The 24,313-nt window shown below is 40.1% G+C and overlaps 2 protein-coding genes across 3 annotated transcripts in view; one reads left to right on the top strand and one right to left on the bottom strand.

Moving 5' to 3' along the window:
- The window catches only part of TG (thyroglobulin), a 152,098-nt gene that overhangs the window by 37,467 nt on the left and 90,318 nt on the right, over nucleotides 1–24,313 (bottom strand). The gene's annotated exons all lie outside the window — the stretch shown is intronic.
- On the top strand, nucleotides 1,206–24,069 carry SLA (Src like adaptor). 2 transcript variants are annotated; one of them, XM_005479610.4, is made up of 8 exons: nucleotides 1,210–1,443; nucleotides 6,693–6,786; nucleotides 12,694–12,793; nucleotides 16,054–16,140; nucleotides 17,530–17,633; nucleotides 19,199–19,330; nucleotides 21,179–21,311; nucleotides 22,250–24,068. In XM_005479610.4, the coding sequence occupies exons 2-8, from the start codon at nucleotides 6,726–6,728 to the stop codon at nucleotides 22,467–22,469; spliced, it is 837 nt and encodes a 278-aa protein (XP_005479667.1). In that variant the 5' UTR covers nucleotides 1,210–1,443; nucleotides 6,693–6,725; the 3' UTR covers nucleotides 22,470–24,068. The 2 variants fall into 2 exon arrangements, with proteins under 2 accessions (XP_074413418.1, XP_005479667.1); XM_074557317.1 differs by lacking the exon at nucleotides 6,693–6,786 and having other exon boundaries at nucleotides 1,206–1,443; nucleotides 22,250–24,069.

The raw sequence follows: 24,313 nt of genomic DNA, 5'->3' as shown, positions 1-24,313 counted from the left end.
CCAAAACCTGTCCCATTCCCAAGTGCATCTTAGGATAACTTTATTTCTTGTAAAGGCTCAAAGACTGTCAGAGGCAGCCTAAGGCTCAGGATTGAGAGGATTGGGAAAAGGCTCTGCCTTTGCCCATTCCCACCTGCAGACATCCCCTAACCCATGATATTTCAGTAGTTTCAGAGACACTTCATCCATATAGTAAATGCCATTAATGGACATGCATGTCCCATCCTTATGATTTGAAGTAAGCAAGAAGGTCCTAAACAATAAAATAAAACTGGCCAGAGTAACCATGGAGCTGTGCTTTAGACTGATTAGCTTATCAAGCTCCCTTGTGCTTTCCTGACCCTTCAAACTGAAGACTGCTATTACAGCCCATCAAAGAGAAAGAATATTCTCCTGAAATTACCAAGTTTTTGCACAGCTTTGGGGATTTGATCAGTGTCTCCTGGTTTCAATAATAGTTACACAACAGCTTCCACATAAGCACCTACTTGGAGCTGCTCTGGTGCAAAGTGGGAAATCTGCTAGGGCTTGCTGGGTTATTTTGTTTCCTTTAGGTTTGTCAACAATTTTTTTAACATTTTCCTGTATTATGTTAGGGAGTTTTTCAGATCCCATCTTGGCTATAAGAGCAAAGGGCAAACCTTAAAAAATCCTTTTGACTTCTATATTCATACCCACAGTACAACACTCTTCGGTGCCTTTAGTCAGGTTATTCAACAGGCCAGTATCTTGGTTCCTCCATCTCAGACACTGAGATGAGGAAGGTCCTGAAGCTTCTGCATTTTTTACAGCTGATGTGAAAATGGGCTTCACATACTGGTTTTCAATCCATATTTCTTCATTGCTGATCTTAAGCTTCAATTATTTGCAGACAGAGGTATTTGGTGTACAGAGTGAAGCATAAAGCAAAGGCTGCATTCCTATTCAGACTCAATAAGAGAGAAAAAATGTTTTGTGCCTCTTCCTGCCTGTCAGAAAAAAAATAGTAAAACTGCATAAAAGAAAACAGTTGGGAAATGAGCATTACTGGATAAATAAATTCAGAAGAAGAAGAAAAGAAAATAAACCCTTTTTGTGTAAGTAATGCAAACTGGGCTTTTCCCCTCATTTTTTATATCTGCTGAAACCAGCCCTGATGCAATACATTGAAAACCTCCCTGTTTTTCTCAGCCCATAGATAAAATGTGCCTTCAGTAGTGACTTGCAACAGGAACCTCATCTGTTGCAAACACTTTGAGCCTTCCTTATTTCTCAGAGAGGAAGTATGTGGCCTGTTTGGCAAATGCTGCTCTACATGACAGCGTGAACTTCACAACACTCTCATTCGACCGGCTGCTCCTCCACTTGATCAGCTAAACCTTGCTGGCAGCCTGAGAGCAGTGCTATGACTACGGCTTTTCTCAGGAACACTGCAACCTGGAATGCCATGCCCAGCATTTAAAGGTAATCACTGCTGTGATATATTTTACATTAGCTGCGTACAAGACCAAATGTTTCCATTTTATTTATATACAAGGGTGTTCTATTTCATTAACAATTACAGGATTCAGACCGGGGATTTCAAGTACCACCAAAGGCAGAAATAGAAGAGTCTGCCTTGATCCTTTTCATAAGGAATGGTACTAAAGATAGACGGGACAAGGAGTATTTCTACTGAAACCTAAGAGTAAGACAGATGCTCAAAACCTTATGCTAAAGCAAACTGCATTTCACTGTAACCAAAATATGAGCCCACAGATTAGTGGGCTTTTTATTCAAAGCGTTAGAAGTGTGGATAGTGTGGTATTTCTGTGTTGTTTCATGTTTGCATGTGTCTCTGAATTACTTTGATGAGAGTATTATGTTATTCTTTGTAAGTGCAAAGGTACAACTGCCTCAAAGCTGGAAGGATGTTCATTTTGATTAATGATCAATTAAGGGAAATACACCAAAAAATTTATACAGTTTCTGAAATCTAAGTTGTTTTGCTTTTACTTTTCACACATGAAAAATAACAGGATGCCAGTGCTTTCATTTTCAAGCTAAATGAGATTCAGACATTACCTGTGAACTTTATTGAGAATTAAATTTTAAGACCTTAGCAATATAGATGTGAATATCAGGAAAGGAAAATAAAATACGGTATAGCATCTCAGGAATGATAAATGTTCTAATTTTACTAGTCTATGGTATTCCTCATAGGAGGGTTTTATTCATGTGCTTATCTTGCCTTTTTATTCCTCTTATTACTTCCATTTCTTTATATTAACTAATTCTCAATAATATTAAATATAACTTTTTCAAAGTTCTCACCAAGGAGCATAATTTCACATGTTCCATGCTATTTAACTGCTGCAGAAGCATGTTTTCTCAGAGAACAAATTCTGCAAGAGGAAGTTATTGCTACATGTGCTGCACACAGGAACGGAAGGGGAAAATTGTACCACAGGTTTGGGGTCACACGATGTAGGTCAGTGGGATTCCAGTCTTGACAGGTGAAGAATTCATATCTGCTGAGAGTTCTGATAAATAGGGCACAGACCAGGTCTGAGACTGCAGATATTTCCTCACATTCCTTTTGCCAGCAAAGGTCCCTAAGCCCAAACAGCTGTGTGTGACATCAGCCCTGTGACCACCCTTCCCTGACATGATGTGCACAAGTGGAAAGGGGAGAGGAGGAAGGGCCAGTGCTTGGAACACTGCAAATGTGATCTTAACAGTTAAAACCAAATTTTCATGCAAGCCCAAGGAGGTGGCTGCTGAGGGCTGCTGATAGATTTTGGTTCCCAGCAGCCCAGCGGGCTTGGGGTAGGAAAGACACAGTGAGTTTAGAGTCTAGCATTTCTCTTTAGTTCTTCCTACATCACCCTCAGTGAATTATTTCCTTGGGATCTGGCATAATTATCTGCTCCTGTGAAAGAAGGATGGCACCTCTACTTGTACCCCAAACTCTGTCATCAAGTTTAGATATAAGGAACAAAGTTTTTACAATGAGGACGGAGAAACGCAGGTTGCCCAGAGAGGTGTTGGATGCCCCATCCTTGTAAACATTCAGAGCTAGGTTGGACAGGGCTCTGAGCAACCTGATCTAGTTGCAAATGTCCATGGAGAGAGAGCTGGACTAGGTGGCCTTTAAATCTCCCTTCCAACCCAAATTATTCTATGATTCAATAAGGTCAAGTGAGATGCAATGGCTGTAGCAAATTTGCTATTTCAGAAGATTATAATCTATAAAACTGTTACTGTTCTTCTATCGATTTCAATGAAAAGAACTGGTTCATGACATTTTTAAAGCTTCCATTAAGTCTAGTTTTGCAGAGTGTCTCAAAATTTCAGAAAACCACAAAAGAATTTATCATGCAGCGATAGAATGGATTTGTAATGTGCAGACAATAACTCAATATAAGCACAAGCTACTTAAGCCACCAAGTTCTATCCCTCACTTGAGATCAAAGCCCACCATTGTTTTAGAAATGTGGCTAATTTGTACATTCTTACTCCAGAAACTGTGATACTACTTTGAACATTCTTACTCTAGTGACATGCCATTGCTAGCAAACAAGTAGAAACAATTTTTGCCTCCCTATTTCAAACAAAACTTCCATGTCCCATTTTCAATATCTGAACATTGAGTCATACCTCAGAACATTCACTCCACCACCTTTGACTGGACTATGGGAACCTTTGACTGGACTATGGGAACCTTTACTCTGTCCATACACATAATGACAAATATCATTAGTAGTAAACTCTAGTCTGATGTCTCATTTTCCTTTTAGTCACTTTGGCTAAGTGAATTAACAGCAAGAGTCAGAGCTTTTAATTTTTTTTATTTTCAATGAGCACTCCTGCTTTGAAACTGAGAGCATCTTGAACTCTCTGTCCCTTTGAGGACTTTATGCTACCATGGTACCATACAGTAAGAGAGCATGGAAAATGCAATGAGAAATGGAAAAGCGACACGAGAATGATGGCAAAGCCCGAGACGTCACTGCTCCTCACTGCACTGAAAGCACTTTATAACCTTTGCATTTTCCACAAGCCAGATTATTCCTCATCTAAGGCAGCAGCAGGGAGCTGCACATAGTGCTCTGATGACCAGAGGTCCTTTGAGAACAATGCCTGATATGGCAGAAGGGAATCAGGCTGTGCTCTGCAAAAATACAAAGTAGGAACTTCCCTGTTGTCCAGTATTTAATGCCTCAGTGGTTTAATTGCAAATGATGTATAAGAAACCCTGCAGAAACACTTCAGGTATTTCTAAAACAGCATTTAGAGTTTAGATCCTTAAACACCATCTAGAAAAATATAAGTGCCTTGGTGAAATGTGCCATGCTTTTAGAAAGATTGAAAGCCTGAAATAAAATTTTCAGAAGTTTTTCCACCACACAGAAATACTACATATCTCTTTCCAAAAAGATTCAGGCATACCTGAAATTAGGAGGAAAAAGGTCACTGGTCACAAGGCTGACACTTGTAGAATGACTTGCTCTCCAAGCCTCAAATAACAAAACCCAGCATAAAATGGCACTTAAAGGTAGGACTTTTTTTTCCCCCACACACTTTTGGGACACAAAATTCAAGCAATTCTCATCTAAATATCAATTGCACGTGTCAAAATTATAGATGGACATAAGATATTTATGCTGTCATTCTTGCCATCTACCTGGAATTGTCAACATTTTCGATAACTGCAGCTTGGATTCTATACGCTGAGCAAGATTTGAGCCCCTCTTCCAAATTACTGCAAAAATGCATCTACCAGAGCACAGAGCTCAGCAGAGTTAATCAGCCCAGGTATTTATCTCACTCTCTTGGCTGACATTTTCAGCCCTGTTGAGCTCTCTATTGCTGTGCCCAGGAAATTTTTCTGGCTGATTTGAAGATGAGCCATGAACATCTATAATATCTGTAGTCAAAATACTGGCTGCACTACTCCTATGGGTTTACCTCTTGTTCTTTATGGGATACAAGTAAGAAAAATGTTCAACAACTTAAAATTGGGTCTTGCAGAAAAATACCCATAATTAGATTAGAAAATTATGATCTTGAAAGCAGACATTGCCTGACAAAGTGAATTCTGGTTTCAGGTTTAGAAATTTAGGTCCATTTACATGAAGAAAGATTTTTTGTTTTGCTTTCTATAAAGAGACCTATTTTTAAAATGTGAATATGCAAGTAGTTTATTTAAATTTAAGGGCGCTGTTTTATTCAGCTTCTAGACTTCTCCTATCAGGCAACACATTTTTGTTCTTGTGAAAGTAGGTTTCAGATGCTTGTCAGAAAGACACTGGCACAGCTGCACCCTCCAGATGTGCCACGAGCCAGTTCTGACTGCATAAAGCAAAGGGGTAATGTTCCATTTGGCCTGTGGAATAGAGAATTCTAGCAAAGAGCCTTTGGGAACAGCACTAAGAAGCTTGGAAAGCAGATGAGGTGGAGTCAAACTGTGCACTACCATCTGTTCTAGCACTGAACTCCTTGCATTTGGTAAGGGATGAATTTTCTTTCCTTTGAATGGCATTTTATATTGTAGGATAAAATTCTGTCTTCCTAAGCTGTCTCTAAGATGTTAAAAATTTACTCTATTAATCAACATACTGAAATTCTGACAATCTTATTTTGAAAGACAATTAGCAATAAAGTCTTGCTGATGTCCGTGGTTCTACTTCTCAGGTCGGACATCTCTCTGCCTGACTGACCCTCATCAGGCTCTAGCATGTGTAAGTGAAGAGCACCACACCAAATTCAGTAATCATCTTTGAAATATTCAAGCTAGAAAAGGCCACAAGATGTAAAATACTCATACAATGCTGCTAGAGCTCCTGTTATCATTTTCACAGGGCAATGGACGGAAATACATTCTTAAAAAATAATTACCCATCAGCTGGTGGTATTTTTTCTTTAATGAACAGCTTTTAAATAGATATAGCTTTTTGTCTTCTGCCTCTGAAAATATACCATAGCATGATACACCTTCCACATTCAAAATATTTATCTCTCTGTGCTCTGTCAGAGAGAATTAGAATGGCTGCAGCAAAGCTATGAGAAAGAACTGCTCTTCTCACACTATTTAGTACCACAATTGTCTGATACTGGCTCTTGTATATCCACCAAAACTTTTTAACACAGGTATCTGAAGAATTTTCACTGGCTGGCTTTATGCAGGAGGACTGATTTGAAATCAAGCATTTTTTTAGGCAAGGTGTTACTTTAAAAAAAATTGCCCACATTTGCTGAGGGCACAATTGTGTCAGAAAAAAGCCCAAACGTACCAAACTGTGTTCTTTGTGTTCAGTAGTAAACCAGAAAAATATACACACAGTGCTGAAAACCAGGGACATCAGTCTAAGTAGATCTTTGTAGCCTCAGAACCCCAAATGCTGAAAAAAAACATTTTGTATATGAAATGCCCATATGGGCACAGCTCTGCTGCTACTTCCTATTGTGCTGAGGGACTGGTAATGGAAACTTTTACTACATCATGTTCTTCTGAGCAACTTCCCTAGCTGCGGTTTTCTGCTATTCCCCTGATAAAAGCACCAAAGTGGTGAGAGTTTAGCAAGTATGTAAAACTCTTGCATGAATTTGACACCAGAGTTCTCAAAAGCAAAACTGTATGAAATTGGAGACGCCCAAACGAGGTCATTTCTCATCTGCTGGCACAGCAGGTGTTATTGTGATGTTAAATTTCAATGTCTGCTTTGATTTAGTTCCGAAGAACTCTGACGGAATTAGCAAGCACAATGGGAAACACTGTGAAAGCTCCAAGAGCATCTGAGGAAACAAACACGCTGAGCCAAACGGGTAAGAGCTCATTTCACTCATTTCACTCATTTCATTGCTTCAGGAGAAAGAGCCGCTCGCAGTACGCGACAGACTCAGCCATGTGTCGCTCCTCAGCCGCCTGACAGGAGCAGGCGAGTGCATGGCTGCTGTGGCAGAAGGAGGGCATCCACCAGACATATTTAGCTATGTTTTAGCTCATTTTCCAAGAAGCACTTTAATTAAAAACCCCAAATGTTAAACGTATTATTTGCTGGTGCTCCTTGAAAGATGTTCCTTCCAAATCAGAAAGCACCGAAACACCACTTCAGAAACCAGGAATGCTGTGTTTTGACATAATTGCATGTGATATTTTATCTAAATTTATCCTTGAAATTTGGCGTTCTTTCATTTAAGGTTAAAAGCTTTAATGATGTATTGCATTGAACCTTATGTCCATCCACTGTCAGATAATTGCATTAGAAGTAGCACACAGCCAACCTGTCACCAGATTTATCCATAAAGGCTAGAGAGGAATACAAGTTTCCCAGGGCAAGCTGCCAAAGGAGAATATAACACATCTGACCTTGGTTGCAAATCCCTCCCTGCCACCTCTGTAGGCTGGTAGAGGTCATGCACTGGAGGGGGAAAGGAAAAGGGATTTGGTGATCAGCTACTACAAACTGTGAGTGAGTGGGTGGAGAGCCAGTAGCGTCTCAGCCCTCCTGGTGCACTAATACAGGCAGCTGGCACTAGAGCTGCAAGAAATCACTCCCCATAGCTGAAGAGGAGAAAGCAGTTTTGTTTTTTTTCCTTTGTGTTTGGGGTGGGCTTTTTAAGTAGGTTTATTTGTTTGTTTGTTTGTGTTTTGTTGCGTTGTGATTTTGGGTTTTTTCCATCAAAGATTTTCCTATTGGGCTGCTCATTATTATAAGGATAGGGAATCAGCCTGGTTTGATTTTTGCTGCAAGGAAACCCAGCCCTGCTCTTAGTATGGTTATGAACTCACCGAGATGTGCAGCCTTGCAGCCCTAGATCCTAACATAGAACATAGCAGAGACCAAAAACTACTCAGCAAATTGCTAATTTTTTTAATGTTTTTGGTTTTTTTTTTTTTTGTGAAGAAAAGTGCCTTATGCTGATATTCCCAACAACTGTTGACACAAATATCACATATGAACACCAAAACAGAGACATGCACTCACTCAAAGCAGGACCTTGGTGATGAGCAGGCCATAGCTGTGACCAAGTTTGTCCTAGCCCTGCATGTGCTAAAAGTCAGGATTTAGCAGGGCTAAAAACAACTGCAACCCTTTCTATGATGGAAATATAACATATCCCTAAAACACACCTCTGCAAACATTGATAGCACAGTGGTTACAATGGGGAAATATCTATTTAGGAATTCAGGACTCAGTCTACTGGAACTTTCCTACACATCTAGCACATCTAGAAAGGGGTTGTTAGTCCTGCCTGACCACCTGCTGCCACCTGGGGAGAGAACAAATCTCCTGTAGTTGCAGTGGCATCTGACAAGGCTGGAGGGATGTTTCAGACACTCTCACAGTTAAAATCGCACCAGACACCCGTGTTTAATCATCCAAAGGCAGGGGAGTGTCACAAAAAAGATCAGGGATGGAACACCTCTCCTATGAGAAAAGGTTGAGAGAGTTGGTGTTATTTAGCCTGGAGAAGAGAAGGCTTCAGGAGATCTTGTTGCACTTCTCAACGTTTAAAGAGGGCTTATAAGAAAGATGGGGATGCACTTTTCAGTAGGGCTTACTGTGATACAACAAAGGATAATGGTTTTAAGCTAAGATAGGATAGATTTAGACTAGAGATAAGGAAAAAAAATTATTATAATAGGTGTGGTGCAATACTAGACCAGGTTGCCCACAACGGTTGTAGACGCCCCATCTCCAGGAACTTTCAAGGTCAGGATGGTTGGAGCTCAGAGCAACTTGATCCAGTTGAAGATGTCCCCACTCACTTCAGAGGGTTGGGCTAGATGACCTTTAAAGGTCCCTTCCAACTCAAACTACTCCATGACTCTAGGATTTATCAGCCTGAATAGTTCTTTGGATCCATCCATCTCTTAGTCTGGATCAAACCAGTATCTTTCATAATGGCTTAGATGTTGCTAATGAAACTTGGGAATACAAACACCAGTACTGTCATCCAAATTCAATGAAAAAATGAACCTGGTACCAAAGTGTGTGTTGGGGTTCATCCAGTGGGTTTGTATCTGTTTGCTTGCCTGAGCAGATCAAATTCCAAATCATATCACAAACCAAAGATTTCCACCAGGCCAGGAACAGACTTCATTTAGCTGAGGTGAAGGATCCAATCCATGGACTTTCAATAGTTGAAAAAGTTGTTAGGAGAAGTAGGTTTGTCACTCGCTCATTTCAGGGAGACTGAATAAAATGAAGGACTGAAACAGAAGGGAAAGAATGAAAGAGTTTCCAACAAAAAGGGGGAAGAAAATAGATAACTGCAGTCTGCAGACATGGTCTGCAGGGTTCACCAGACCCCTATGAGCCCCGTGTGCTCTGAAAGCAAAACCTTGTGCTTTCCTCAGCACCAGTGTGCCAGTCTTGGCCCTGAGAAAGGGAACAGTGTATAAGCTGCATTTCCCAAGCAGGATTTGGAACCCAGAAATAACTGCACCCCAAATGCTCACACACTGACAGGCATTCCTGACACAACCCAGGGACTGATGACAGAGTGAGCAGAGCAGCAAGGGGTCATCAAGGGTTGTGAGCCTCTCTCGGTCCTCCTTTGGGACCCTGAATCAAGGGTTAATTCTTTTGGGCTGCACCTGCACAAATCTCAGTTCCCAAGCTGGCTGGTTTAGATCTAGCTTGGGTACCAAAGTGTAACTCCGCAGCCACACCTTGTGGTGCTGCACGGTTTCCCAGATGAGTGCCCTCCTTCTCCCTCTCTGGTGCAGCCCTGCCATAAATCATAATATTTCTGCTGGCCAGTAAAGCTGGATGAGGCATGGAGCTGACCTCCAAAGAGTTCATTCCCACTCCAGACATGGATCATGTCAGTGCCCAGCACAGCAGATTTTTGAGGGCAATGACCTGGATCCCTGGATCTAGATGCTCTGCCTATGCTCAAATAATGCTTCATTCTCCATTCCCAATGAATAATTTGAAGGATACAATATTCAGTCTCACACTATGCAAGACATGTGGGTGTGAAGACATCTAAAATTAGCATGTATTTCACATTCATTTCCTATTCCTAAAAAAACCACCCAGAAGTAACACCTGATGCAGTGGAAACGATTGTGCTTCGATCTTTCCACTCTAACTTTTGGGTTGTTCCATTGCAGATGTAACCTCCACTTGCCCTGTGGAGGAGAGTTTGTGTTAGATAAACTCAGGCAAATCTTTTTTCTTTTACATCTTGAAAGTGTGGGGAGCTCATCAGATGAAATCTATTAGATCACTGTGAAATTTAGGAGTGGAGAAAGCGTGTAATTTGTTTCGTTCCTGTTTCCAGGCTTTTGTGTTTGTAAGGAGCTGGCATGGGTTCTGTGAAATACTGTACAGCGTGGTGGAGCATTTTGCATGACCAAAAAACCCAGTGAGGTTTGACTTTAATACCAATCAAAACGAAGAAAAGAAGGAGGGGGCTCACTCCTTTCCTTTCACTTTAATATAACTTTATGTAATTCAAGAGGTAACATTTGCATGGATGTGGAAAATAACACTCTGATATATTCCTTCCTATTCAGAACTAAAAATTACATGCAAAATTGAAACAAAAATTAATATAAATATGAAAGTGTAAGCAAAGTAAGACAGGTCTTGCTAGAGTAGACAAAAAATCACCTTCCCCACAGTGCATAATGAAATGCAAATGACAGTGCACAAGGAAGGGGAGCAGAAAAGCACTTGTTTTCCACTCTTTCACCATGGAAGCAGAATATTTTTAAATAAACAGCATAATTTTTTTAAAAAGCAATGCTAAAGGCATTAAGCTAAAAATAACTATATTCATTGTAGCATTACATGATGTTTTATAACCTATATTGAGAAATTAAGTGATGGAACTTTATCCTCATTTTGCTATAATGCTTATTTGCTATTTTTAAAATGCATCTTCTGGCCCATATTTCTTCTAGTAGTCCTGGATAAAGATTTTGTTTTGTCAAGAAAGACTCAGTGCCAATGCTTAGGTGTTATTAGCCTCAGGTACTAAGTAGCTTCAGAGACAGGAAGGTGCCATTTGATTTTCTATGCAGAACAAGGCAGCCATCAAATATTTAGCACAGAATTTCTTCAATAGGGTTGAACTAAGTGTATAACAAGTTATATTTGACTAATCACAGTGGTTGGCTGTACTGGACTAGTCCTGCTTAATTCAGTGACACTAATCAACTAAGAAAATCATGGTAATGTTGATATTAAACACGCTCTCAAAATAATCATAGAATGGTTTAGGTTGGAAGGGATCTTAAAGATCATCTAATACCACCCTCACTGCCATTAGCAGTGATGCCATCCACTAGATCAAGTTGCTCAGACCCCATCCAACCTGGCCTTGAACACTTCCAGGGATGGGGCATCCATAACTTCTCTGGGTAACCTGCTGAGTTTCTTTCCTTCATGTTTCTTTCAGCCTTTTACCATTATCTTTGTGAGTTGTTTCTAAGGCCCTGAGACACACAGCTAAAAACACAGAACATTCATTCAGGTATTGCACCTAGCTTTCCCTCAAAAGCTGTCTTCCTTAAAGAGAACTTGGCAAAAAATCCATATTAAATGAGAAAAAAACTAACAGGATACAGAAGTGTTTCTATCTCTCTAATTTCTTTCTGTCCTACCCTGAATTCACATCCATATTTGCACATGTTGGGCTGCACAGAGTGGGAAGAATGGAGATCAAACAACATCTGCAAATGTATTGCTAGATGGTACTCCTAAGGACCGGGGTGCTGATCCTGGTGGAGGCAGAGGGAAGCTCTGTCTCCCTGTGAGATCATGGAGGGTACTGAGACGTGCAGAGGGGGAAACTGCTTCCAAGAGAAATGCAGACAGTGAATGGCACCATCCCTCTTGCCAGGACTTGTGACAAAGAGCTCAAAACACCCTGACACATTTCTGAACCTCCCAGCTGCCAGCATTTACTGAGCACCACAGATTCTAGCAAGATGAGGAGCATTTCAAATTTGATGATCCCAGTCTTGGGTATAGTGCTCTACCCCTCAGAAACCCAGAAAACTCAGCATGTCCTACACAGGGTGCAAGTCCCAGATTCATTGCAGCTGATGTAAAAGGTCTTCTCCTCTCTTTGCTGACCTCAGCTCTGCAAATTGCCATTTTACAATGGTTCCATCTAAAACACTTCTGGGCCTGTTTTCTGTCACTGAAGCTCTTGCACATCTCCATGCAATGCTGAGAACAAAGTGCGCTGGCAGATCATTAAGCTCCTTTAAAAAGTTATGGAAATGGGCAATAATGGCTACACTTTCATTGACCCTGATCTAAACTACCTTTGAAAAGTATCAGTGGTATAAATTATGAAACAATTCAACATGCATCTTCCTTCTCTTAAATTTAATGATACAAAACTGTAGCTAGAGGCAATTAGAGACAGTGGCATTAATCAAACTGGGTTACTTCCTAATACTCTAAATAATTACTAATTTTTTAGTTTCAAGCTGAATATGTCCTTTAAATATGGTAATTGTTAGAAAAAGTGGTCTAAATTTAGTTGCTTACAATTAACCACATGACTTTTCATTTCTAGTATCTTCAAAGTCCTCTTATAAATCTATAGGTTCTTCTTTAGCTCCTTGTTTATTAATTGACATTCAGAGACTTTTTCCCCATTTGACCTACTACATAAAATCTATAACACTTAAAGAAAAATCCATTTATGTCTCAGAGCACTACCTTTGTTTTAAGTGACCTTTTATTTCTTCTTTCACAGGTCAGGAGAGTGACTTCCTTGCTGTTCTCTATGACTATCCTTCAGCAGACATAAGCCAACCTATATTTCATGTAGGGGAAAAGCTACGTGTGCTATCAGAGTAAGTTGATCAATTTATTTCTAAATTAGGTTTTATTACAACTGAAGCAAAGCTCTGTTTTTATGCACCTGGCCCAAACTGGATGCAATTCAGCAAAATGAACTGAGTCTAGAATTTTCAGGGAAGGATGCCCAGCCATAGTGTAAATTTCCATGTAGTTTAAGGATTTGAGATTACATATTGTCCTTTGATCTATACATTTATCTTAGGTTTCTCAAGCTGGATTCAGACTCTATTCTAAAATAAAACTCAGAACAATTTGCTTGGAAAAGTAATTATAAGAAAGTATTCCCCAAATGTAATGGAAAACAGAGTAAGAGCCAAAATAGTTTGAATCACATAGAAAATGAAAATCACCCTGAATTTATTTATGTCAAGTTTGTCTGTAATTTTCTCTCTCACCCTTCTTAACCTAACTACTCCATTATTATTAAGTCTTAGAATTTCATCCCTATTTGAGGCAAATGTAAAAAAAAATTTTAAAAAGGGGAGGGGGTGTTTTTCTGGTTTTAAATCAATTCTGCATTTTCTTAGTGAGGGAAAAAGGACAGATTTCTAAGTCAGTTCCACTCAAAAAATTTAGGAGCCCCAGAAGTACACAGGCTTTTGAGAACTAGTTCAGACTGACCATAACCTTAGTGCAGTATTGCCAGACACAAGAATGAGCATGTGTACAAAAAACAGAAGAAAGTAGCCCTGATGTTCCCCTAGACACAGCTTGTAGCAGCACACAGTGACCTCCTGGAAGTTACTCAGCCCCACAGCCACTACTTGCACTGCTAAAAATGAAATGAAAGGTTTCGTTTTTGCAGCTGGTCCAGCAAATGGATTCAATGGGAGACTAGACAATTAACAGCAGAGGAATCCTTGGAGGACTTCTAAAATAATTTTAAAAACTCTCAACCAGATAGTGAAATGGCTGGAGGAGAGAAATACTCAAGAGAAGCATCACGGATGGCTGATGAATTCTCAGACTCTTCTCCAGGCCACCATGACCTGCAGTGGCCTTTGTCAGCCACAAGACACAGGCTTAGAGGGTCTTTGGTCTGACCCAGAATGGCTGCACCTATGTTCTGCTAACACAGTGCTTTCTCTTCCTCCACCCAAGACTCAGACAATACCACCAGATAAATTTTCTGCTGATGGAGAGTTCCTCTAAACCAGGAGGATTCTCTCTGTCAGCTTCTGGTAGTATAAACCTTGCTGCAGTTTGCAGAACATACATGACATGGTACAACTTCTTTAGCTTGGAAATTCCAGCTCAAAGCCTCACTCTTAGGTTTCATCAGCTACAGGCCCTCACACACCGCAGGGCTGCCTATGCCCACATCAATGGGAACTATATGTGTGGCATGTTATATGTACACATGTGCTGCAAAGTAAAATCTACTGCAGGAACAACTTCTAAAAGAATAGGCTTTGGCAGCAGAAGGTTTTGATATGTTTGTCTGTTGTGCAGTGAACAAGGGCTTCTCCTGATGGATAAATTACATCCAGAGCAAGCCTTGATGGGAACTTTCCTCTTATTTTGAATCACGAACTTGTTCACAGATAACAAGACAGTCCAAAGCTCTATGCAAATCACAGTGTCCTGATGAAGGACCTGCTCTCCCCTGCTGGGGTACATGCTGATGTCAGCCTCATCCTCTTGCCTGAAGCCTCTTCCTGCTCATAAGCAGTAATTCTTTTTCCAAGATCATTCAAAGAACTAAAAGACAGTAAAAAAGGAGCTGTGACTAGAGCACAAGTGGTGAGGAGTCACCACAGAGGAGTCAGCACAAGCAGCAGCTTTTCAGTTGCTTTTATAACAGCAGCTTCTCAGCCTTCTACCAAAGTAATGATGTGTAGTGGCAATCAGCCCCAGCAATCCTGCCAGGAACAGGACATATGGCACCTCCATAGGAAATGCAATTCCTCATAGATATTTGTGACTGCTCTGGGTTGGCAGATTTATGTAAGCACCACTGGCACAGATTCACACTCTCCACACTGGTCAGGCACCTTTCATTACCAGATGAACTGCATTTGGCTGGCAATAATCAAACCAAATGTCCTCCAAGACTGACCTCAATATACATAATTTCTGTAGCTCCTGCAGCAGGAGAGATGAGCTGCTTTGGGATTTTAAATCATCATAGGGATTTTTCAGGGTTAGTAATATTAAAGTTTGGGAGGAAAGAGATGACAGATCTCTCGGTTTTGGGTTTGGTTTTTTTTTCATATTGCAATTCTTAGTTCTGTCTAGGAGAATTCTGGGGAAAAGGACTAAAATTCTTATAGATAAATTCATTTCATCCAGAAACCCAAACCCAAAACTTTCCCTTTTTCCTCAGCACAGACATTCTAGACCATGGTCCCAGAAGCTTTAACTCATGACATTTAACCTAAGTGATTTCAACTCAGCTGTTCTGACACACACTGGGATTCTGACCTGCAGGGTAGACATTATTTTGGGAGCATTTATATGAACATCCACAAAACCAGCATTTAAATAAGACACAGTTCCTTGGATTCAAACTCCTAAAGTGAAGGTGCAAAGTACCCAAGAGTCATGAGGATCCTTGCACTAAAGAATTCTTGTACCAAGAATTTTCACAGGGATCCTTTGCAGCATCCCTGTGAAAATTCTTGGTCCCCTTTGTTTCTGAAGGGATTCAAGAGTAAAAGCCAGAATTCAGTATCACAGCAATAACTTAAGACATAGTGGGGGAAATAGATATGCCTGCAGCTTCAGCTACAAGGTCTATTTGATTGGAGTCTGATCTGCTGCTCATGGAAGACAAGGAAAAGAGCGAACCACAAAAAAAGGTTCAGTTGGACTCACAGCCTGTTTCCAAGCTGACAGGCTCAATTTCCCAGATCCTCTGTCCTGGTGTTACAGGGCTGTTCAGACACAACACTCTCAGCTGTAAACTGAATATCTTGGACACCAGTACAAGTCTAGCTGTGGGAAGGCAGAGCACAGCATGGTTTAACCACTGAATATTTATCCTTCTCCTTTCAACTGCAGAAAAATATTTTATTACTTACGTAATTTAAATGGAACAAAGTAGCTCATTTCTGTGTCCACATTTAATTCTCAAGAAGGTTTAGAAATGGAACTCCTCTAAATGAAATCAAACAGGGCTCCTTTCTGAATACACAGTTTCAGAAGCACACACAAAAGGTTGCAGGCTAATTTGTGTAACTTCACTAACTTCCACATGATGAGAAGCTCTGAAAATACATCTGAAAATATCCCTTCTCTTGCTTTCACACAGTGAAGGAGGCTGGTGGAGAGTCCATTCCCTTACAACAGGTCGAGAAAATTATATCCCAGGAAAATATGTAGCAAAGGTTTATCATGGGTAAGTAAATGCATTTCTATAGCCTTTAATTACATTTTTACATATCCTCCTCTGATTACTCTGAGTCATAGTCCAAATAATGCCAATAATGACTTGGCAGGCAGAAATTTTATTTACTGACAGTCTAAAAGACATCTTTTGAAAACTGAGAACCTCAAATCCACTTATAAATTTAGACAAAGTGAAAAGGAAAATCCTTCTTTTAAATGCTGGAAAGAGGCAAAACCACCTCAAATCACATATAAGATATTTAATATCTTTAATCTGTTGCATGGACTGATCTTTTACTTAGAGACATTGATGAAGAGAACCTATTTAGAATGGATTTTTAATATTTGCATAGAGTAAAATTTTAGCTAGCTTTGCTCATGGAAAACAGCCCAAAAAGAACAAATAGAAATGCTAATAAGTCATTCAAGAATGCAAACTTTCTCACTGGATGAGCTAAGGAAATTTCAGACATTTCTTGTTGCCATAGACACCACTCAGGGAAAAAAAAAAAACCAAAAAAAAAAAAAAAAACCAAAAAAAAAAAAAAAAACAAACCCAAAAAAACATTAAAGCATGGACTTAAAAGCTTTCTGGCAAATTTTTTAATACCTGTTTAATTTTAAGGATATGAACTGTTAATGTCACTGTAAAATATGCAAGTGTTTCAATTTTAATATGCTTTTACATATCTTGAAAAGGCAATGCTTTCCCAAAGGCAGGGCACAGATGTGGGGTAATGGAAGCCACTGTCGAACTTCAGTGACAGCAGGCTGGATCAAACACATGAGAACAGCTTTAAAATATAATTCCATTCTATTCTATAAGTCTAGAAGAGCTGAGCAAGCCCAAGTGCATGGTGAGACACTGGCTGTGGCAAAACACAGCACTGCACCAAGTTATGGTGGAAATTTGTAGGACTAATTCCACTTTCCCTTATCCACAAAGCCCATTAAGTGAAATGGTTGGACTGTTCCCTAGAAGAAGCAAAATAATTGCAACTTATTTGGGGTTTATTTATGATACAATTTGGGTTTAACAAAAGTGGTTTAAATGAAAAAGAGAGATTTAACTAATGCCACAGATGTCATCAATATACCACTTGAATCTGTACCCAGAAATACAGATCAAAGCAGCCCCAAAAGTTTTGTTTTCCCTAATAAGTCCAAATCTTATTACTCTTCTCTTAACCTCACAAAGGTTAATGGAACTCAAAACCAGCAAAATTTTCTCCATAAACTGGGGAAACATGCCTGAATATAGATGAGAGAATAACTATAGAAAGCCACAGTGTTATTTTTGCAGTCACTTTTCCTGGCTAATGCAGCACTTTCACAGCCACATGCTGCTCACTGTTTCACTGGTGTCCAAATTTCAGAATTTGTTTTTTCTGCTTCACAGTTGGTTATTTGAAGGGCTGGGAAGAGAAAAAGCAGAGGAACTTCTACAGCTGCCCAACACCAAGGTCGGCTCTTTCATGATCAGAGAAAGTGAAACTAGGAAAGGTGAGACAATACAGATATTTTCCCTCTTGATCACAGGCATTAACTGTTTTACAACTCTTTAATTCACTCCCTGTCCTGCTTCATATGGATCAGTCCAAAACCAGAAAAGGCATATAATGGGAAGGTGAAGGCACCCAGTGCAGTGTGCCAGCCTTTACCAGTCACCTACTGGAAACAGGGTTATTGATGGCCATGGAAAGTTCCACAGGAATCAGTACAAACAAGACTCAGTTGTTTAAACACAATTATTTACTTTGGTTGCATGCAAACCTGATGAGACAGTGGGACTTTCAATGAAGGAAAAGTCACAATTTTGCCTTTGTCCACAAAGGATTGATTCAAGAAGGTGTAAAATGCACACCAAGTACTAGAGGGTGGTGGATAAGGGTTTACTATATAAACGAGGGAGGTCTTTTATTTCTTTTTAAAACTCACTGGCCTTCAATATTATTTTCTTTCTTTTGCTACATGGGAATTATATTGTACCAACTTTATGCTTTTATTTTCTTCAATGGGGACATAGAAACAGAATCATAGAATGTCCTGACTTGGAAAGAACCTACAGGAATCACTGAGTTCTGCCCCTGACCCTGCACAGGATCACTCCAAGAATCCCACCATGTGCCTGAGAGCATTGTCCAAGCCCTTCTTGCACTCTGTCAGGCTTGCTGCTGTGGCCACTGCCCTGGGGAGACAGTTCCAGGGCTCAAAAACCCTCTGGGAGAAAAACCTTTTCCTGCTATTCAACCTAAACCTCCCCTGACACAACTTCAGGCCATTCCCTTGGTCCTGCCAGTGGTCACCAGAGACAAGAGATCAGGGTCTGCCCCTCTGCTGCCCCTGCTGAGGGTGCTGAACACAATAAGCCATAAGGGCTCCCCTCAGTCTGTTCTTCTCCAGGCTGAACAAATCTCTCATGTGCAATGTGCTGTCTTCCTTTCTGAAGCACCAGAATGCATTTTAATATCATCATACTACAGATAAAAGGGAATAACACATCATCTCTTCTGACCTCTTGCATACCACAGGCCAATTACCTTCTTAACATCTATACTAAATTAAAATAAATTTAGGATTGGTATTTAGTCCTTGCCAATAAATGCTGCAGAACAATTCTAAACAAAGAAACAGAAAAGCCAAAGTGGTCATCTCCTGCCATGATTGCATTACCAGGTCTCAGCTACTGCATTACTCAAAACTGTACATAGAAGAGTACCAGCCTGGGAGTCTGGTCTCCCAATTCAGTGGAGGGCAAACAACTCTGTGAAGTTCTATTTCCTTTATGCCATCTCAAAAGACCCCATGCAAGCAGTAATAAAGGAAAAGAACACCAAAAAATTTGGTTGAATTCAATTTGGTTGAAATTTAATTCAACCAAAATCTCAGGTCATGTTATATTTATGTATATCTATAAAGTATAATAAGAAATACAAGATGCTACTTAGGTTTTTTCAGCTATTTCTGAGATGTTCTGAGTAATGGCACCACAACTTACAGATGCTCTATTCTGCTACAGACACCCAAGCAGCCCTACTTTGGTGTAATTAGCTCTTCTCTCTCTCCAGGGTTATATTCCTTGTCAGTGAGGCACAGGCAGGTGAAACATTACAGGATCTTCCGCCTCCCCAATAACTGGTATTACATCTCTCCACGACAAACCTTCCAGTGCCTTGAAGACCTTGTCAATCACTACTCAGGTAAAAATGAGTGTAGAAAAAACAAATTTTCCACTGGCAACTGTAAGACTATCTATCAAAGATCCAGAACAAGAAGTTTTGCTTATGTCCAAGACTTGCAAATATTGCCACAAAACAAGCAATGGAAAAAGTTTTGGTTTATACATTTTACTTCATTTTTCATCCTTAATTAAAATATGCTGCCCTTAACAGTATAACTGAAATCAATACAAGAACTCAGCTAAATAAGGCCAGATGGGCTCTGTCTGCATTGGTGTTTTGTAGGATATTGTATAGCCATGTCAATAACACTGTTTGAGCCAAACACCAGGGTCTAGGGGTTCATAAAGAACTTCCAAATGCAGTTTGGAGGTCAGCACAGGTCAGGGATGCGCAGACCCTCTATGAGCACAGCTAAAGCCAAAGTGTGAGCATACAAAAATGTTCAGCTGTACAGAAGCCATGTACCTGTAGATCTGGGTTCCAGAGACAGATTGCAACTCCTGGCTGACTCTGTTTGCCAACATGAAGATGTCTGCCATTCATTTATTTGCCATTTAGGCAGGCAGATAGCTTCAGGGCATGCAACACCAGGTTTCTATTTACATTTCCCCAAAGAACCACTACAGCACACAACCTTATCTGCAGTAGAAAATTTTCAGAAATGCTATAAGCTTCTTAGCTCAATTGCAGAGTCAGTGCCACTGTTACTAACGTCAGTCCAGTGGATGACACTTTTTCTATGACAGTTTTCCAGATTTATGGGAATTTAACCTGTCTCAGAAAGGTAACTTGACAAACAACACAGTTAAGTGGCTGCTGTTACTATGCGTCATAATGAGAATGTCCTAAAATAAGGCAGGAAATTGCAAAGAGCAAATTGCTTAAAAGTTACAAGAGAACAATAGGTTCCATGCTTTAACAAGCAATGGGTACTCTGTAATTTTAAAGGTGTGAAGATTCCATTCCTAAGTGTTTCACAGGTAAAAGAAAAAGTACGATGGCCAAAGAGTACACTGATAAACTGAGGAGATAAGTCATTCACATTCAAAACAAGCAAATGCAATTATTTCAAGTCCAATAACATAAAGAGAGTAAGAATTTGGACAGTAGATACACATGTATTTACATGTTAGCTAGTTGACACCTTTCACCATTTAGAAAGAAGGAAACAATTGAAGCCTAAAATCTGGGCTGAGGCAGAACCCAAAACTTATAACAACTAACATTTTCACTTGAGTTAAAGGTGTAAGAGGAGACAGATTTAGGTCTCCTCCTCCCCTCACCATAGGAAGATACAAAATCTCACTCTGAAATAAGTCTCAGAGTTGTAGAACAGCAGCATTTAGCCATCATGTTCTCTATTTGGGCAGAAGAATATCTGTGATGTTCCTAGTGGAGCAAGAAGAGGGTAGAGCACAGAACCATTGATGAAGGTGACATGGGAACCCCAATTCATTCCACAGTCATGTTCCACAGAAGAGTAGGTGTGCACACAATCCAATCTGTTCCTTTTTACACTCAGTTTGCATGGCTGAGACAATAGGAAGCAAAGCAGAACTCACTGAAGGCTCAGAAAAACTGGGTTTAATTTTCTATTGTCACAAGATTCTTCCTAGTCTTTGAGCAAGTCACATTGACTTTCTGTGTCTCAGTTCCTCACTTGTAGTGTATAAAATATGCCCAGTGAAAAATTAAAAGGCCAAGGTATGAAGAAAGGAAAAATTAAGCCTGTGTTACTGCATCCTTGCTGAGAACACACAACTTTTGACTGCTGCTGCTGAATCCAAAACTGTTTATTTGAGCATGCAACAGGGAAAGAAAACAGTAAGCAAAGATTAACTGTCTGTGTGTTCATTTTCTGTTCAGAAGTTGCTGATGGTCTCTGCTGTGTCCTTACAACACCCTGTCTCACCCAGTGCACTAACAACAACACCGAGATGAATCCAGTTCCTCCTGTGGTGATGAGGAATAAAAATTTCAACTGGAGAAACATTCACAGGTACCACATACAGCACAGGCTGCCAGAAACAACAGGGCTGCTCCCAGCCATGTGTATACTTGTGCTTGCAACACAGAACACATAGCTATTTATTTCCTTCTAAAGGAAATTAAAAAAGCAGTTTTAAAGTTTGGACAATCTGACATCAAGCTAACCCATGAAAACTGAATGTGCAGCTCTCTAACTGATAATCTAGGTTTTAACTTTGAAAGAAGTATTGTTAGCATTCAATCATTTTTCCTATCCAGCTATCCATGTGTTCAGTCCCTTTGGGACTCCTGAGTCCTTTCACCACGGGGGAGGAGTGAGAGCTGGGCCACAAAGCCCAGTGACACCCACCACTGCTGATCCATCCCCACTGATGTACAGGGGCTCACAAGCGAGCCTGGCAGGCAGAAGTGGCTCCCCTCTCTTCCCACACCCAGGGAACAGCACAGGTGTAATGAACACATCGTCCAAGAATAAACCTTTCCTGTTGTGTCTCTCTTGACACACAGCCCAATTCATGAGATTTCTAATATCACAACTGCCACAAGAGAAAGTAGGTCAGGTTTCAGAAGCTGGGGAAACAGCCACCCTCAGAAACAAAAGCACCTTTTACTTTTGAAGGGTAAATTTCCCTTCGCTACTCTTCTTCACAAAACATTCATGTGCTTATGAAGACAAGAAAATTTTGTGCAGTATTGAGGTCATTTTTCCTACAGATTAAGAAGAGAATATAGATGATACTTTCTTTTCAAGTGCCAAAAAATATTTATATATTACTGTGGTAATGTTTTTTTGAGAAATGCTAAGCGACAGAAATGTTCAGTGATTTATGAGGCAGAAATATTTTTATACAACACAAATAACATTATTAGGTTTAACAACTGTTAATATTATCCCAAGAGGCTCAGTTCAAGTAGCTGAAATGGTAACAAAATTCTGTTCTTTTAAAGGCTGGAGGTGACTGAAGATACCAAGAGCACCCTGGCAGCAATAGATGACTCTTGCCTCAGCTATGGCCTGAGGGAAAGCATCGCTTCTTACCTCTCCCTAACTGAGGATGACAACGCTTCTTTTGCAAGTGCCAGAAAGAAGAAATCCCAATCTCTCATATACACAGGGAACAAACATAAGAGTGCCCTTCCCTTGCCACCTAGATACTATGACAACTAAATACAAGACAAACAGGAAAGAGCCACAGACTGACGAGTTAGGACAGAAACCAGAGCATCCTGTGGTCCTGCCATCCTTCAACAGCTGGGAAATACAAACTGCTAAGCTGGTGACTAAACACCAGCAGTGCTTCTGCATTTCCTCTTCTGAAGACCTTCTCAAGGTGCTATCCCAGCCATGGCATATGCTGGGAATGTCCCCAGTGCACCAGAACTGGTTCACAAGCAGGATGAACTGATAGACTCAAAGTCAAAAGCCAAGTGATGCAGGCGACTCTTCAGCATTGTACAGAGGTGACTGCAGAGGGAAGAACTAACTGCAGCTCAAGAACTTAAATTAAGTCTGACTCTGGTGCCCTCCACAAGGCTGAAAACCTGCTTTTCAGAACCTATGTACACTGAAAAAAGGAGCATTTTTTCTTCTCAAGATAGACTTATCCATTGTCATTGAGAATGGATCAGAGAGACATCAATAACCCCAAGAAAGTATCTAACATCTGGCATCCAAGAAACACCTGATTATAGTGACTCCATACTTATCTTTTAGGAGAGAAAATTAAAATCACTGACTTTACAAGAAGCATTTAACTCACTTGCTGGCAATGGCCTGCAGTGTCATAAAATAGTCACAAAATTAAGAACAGGCTTAATTCACTGAGAAAAGCAGTTCCTACTTATACCTGAGATGGGAATTCAGGCATATCCAAACATGCAATTCAGCTGCTCATAGTAAAGCAGACAAACAGAGAACAAAGAGGGGTTTAATTGAAAAGTAAGATGTGATGATGTTGTGCCTAACTGCAAAGGTTGGCTTGCAAAGGTGTGACCTTTTATGTGTACAGGGAGATATTTTAACTTTGACTTCTGAAGTCAGCCACATATTTATGTATAATATTTATATTAATAGCAGCTTTAAAAATAATTAAACTAAGGAACAAATCGGTAACAGTGGATATTAGAGATTTTTCTCATTTCTTGTCTGACAAGTGTTATGTCAAAGAGAAATTACACTTCCCATCAAATCAAGAATTAGAGGGTTTCCTAAATTTTTTTTTTTTTTTACTGGTATGTACACTTTTCTAAGTCATAAAACAGTACATAGCATTTTCACAGAATTTACAGAATGACTGGGTTGGAAGAGACCTTCAAGAGCATCAAGTCCAACCCATGCCCCAACACCTCAACTAAACCATGGCACTGAGTGCCACATCCGGGGATGGTGACTCCACCACCTTCCTGGGCAGGCCATTCCAGTACCTTCCTTTGAATCTGCTTGTGATTGCTTTCTAAACCAAGCAATCACTCTTGTTTGAGTGTGTAAAATGTGGCAATCTAGGCTGTCAAGCTGAGATAGTTTCAATCCAATCATTTGCACTAGCAAGGATGGTTCAGAGATCAAAATATTTCAAATGTTTAAACATATTTCAGGACTTAAAGGACTAATATAATTTGGCTGGTAAACATTGAACTCCAAAAAGCAAAACACACTCAAGAGCTCTAGGCATTTGTACAATCCAATTACTGTTACTGATAATCAATACATTATGGTGACTGCATTTTATCCATGAAATGTATATGGGGAGAATTTCAGATTTCTAAGTCCTGACTTGTATTTATTCATTAAAATAATATTCAGTAGTTACTTTGTGCTCCTTTTAGAAAATGGGAAACCTGGTGTGCAATCAGCCAGCCTTGCAATGCCAGTGCCAGAAGGTATCTTGGATGGAAGGTAACAAAAGAATCCCAGAGCCCACACAATTGGCAGCACTCAGACACACTCTGTGAGAAGGGGATAAAACATTCTGACATTGAGAGGTTCAACAATCCTGGACCAGTTTAGTGCGG

Source organism: Zonotrichia albicollis, chromosome 1, assembly GCF_047830755.1.
Source record: "Zonotrichia albicollis isolate bZonAlb1 chromosome 1, bZonAlb1.hap1, whole genome shotgun sequence".
Lineage (NCBI taxonomy): Eukaryota > Metazoa > Chordata > Aves > Passeriformes > Passerellidae > Zonotrichia > Zonotrichia albicollis.
This window is presented reverse-complemented; position numbering and strand designations above follow the sequence as displayed.

Coding starts and splice junctions, on each gene's coding strand:
- SLA (XM_005479610.4), top strand. CDS start 6,726: ATGGGAAACACTGTGAAAGCTCCAAGAGCATCTGAGGAAACAAACACG. Junction 12,794..16,053: donor AAGCTACGTGTGCTATCAGA/GTAAGTTGATCA, acceptor GCTTTCACACAG/TGAAGGAGGCTGGTGGAGAG. Junction 21,312..22,249: donor AACTGGAGAAACATTCACAG/GTACCACATACA, acceptor GTTCTTTTAAAG/GCTGGAGGTGACTGAAGATA.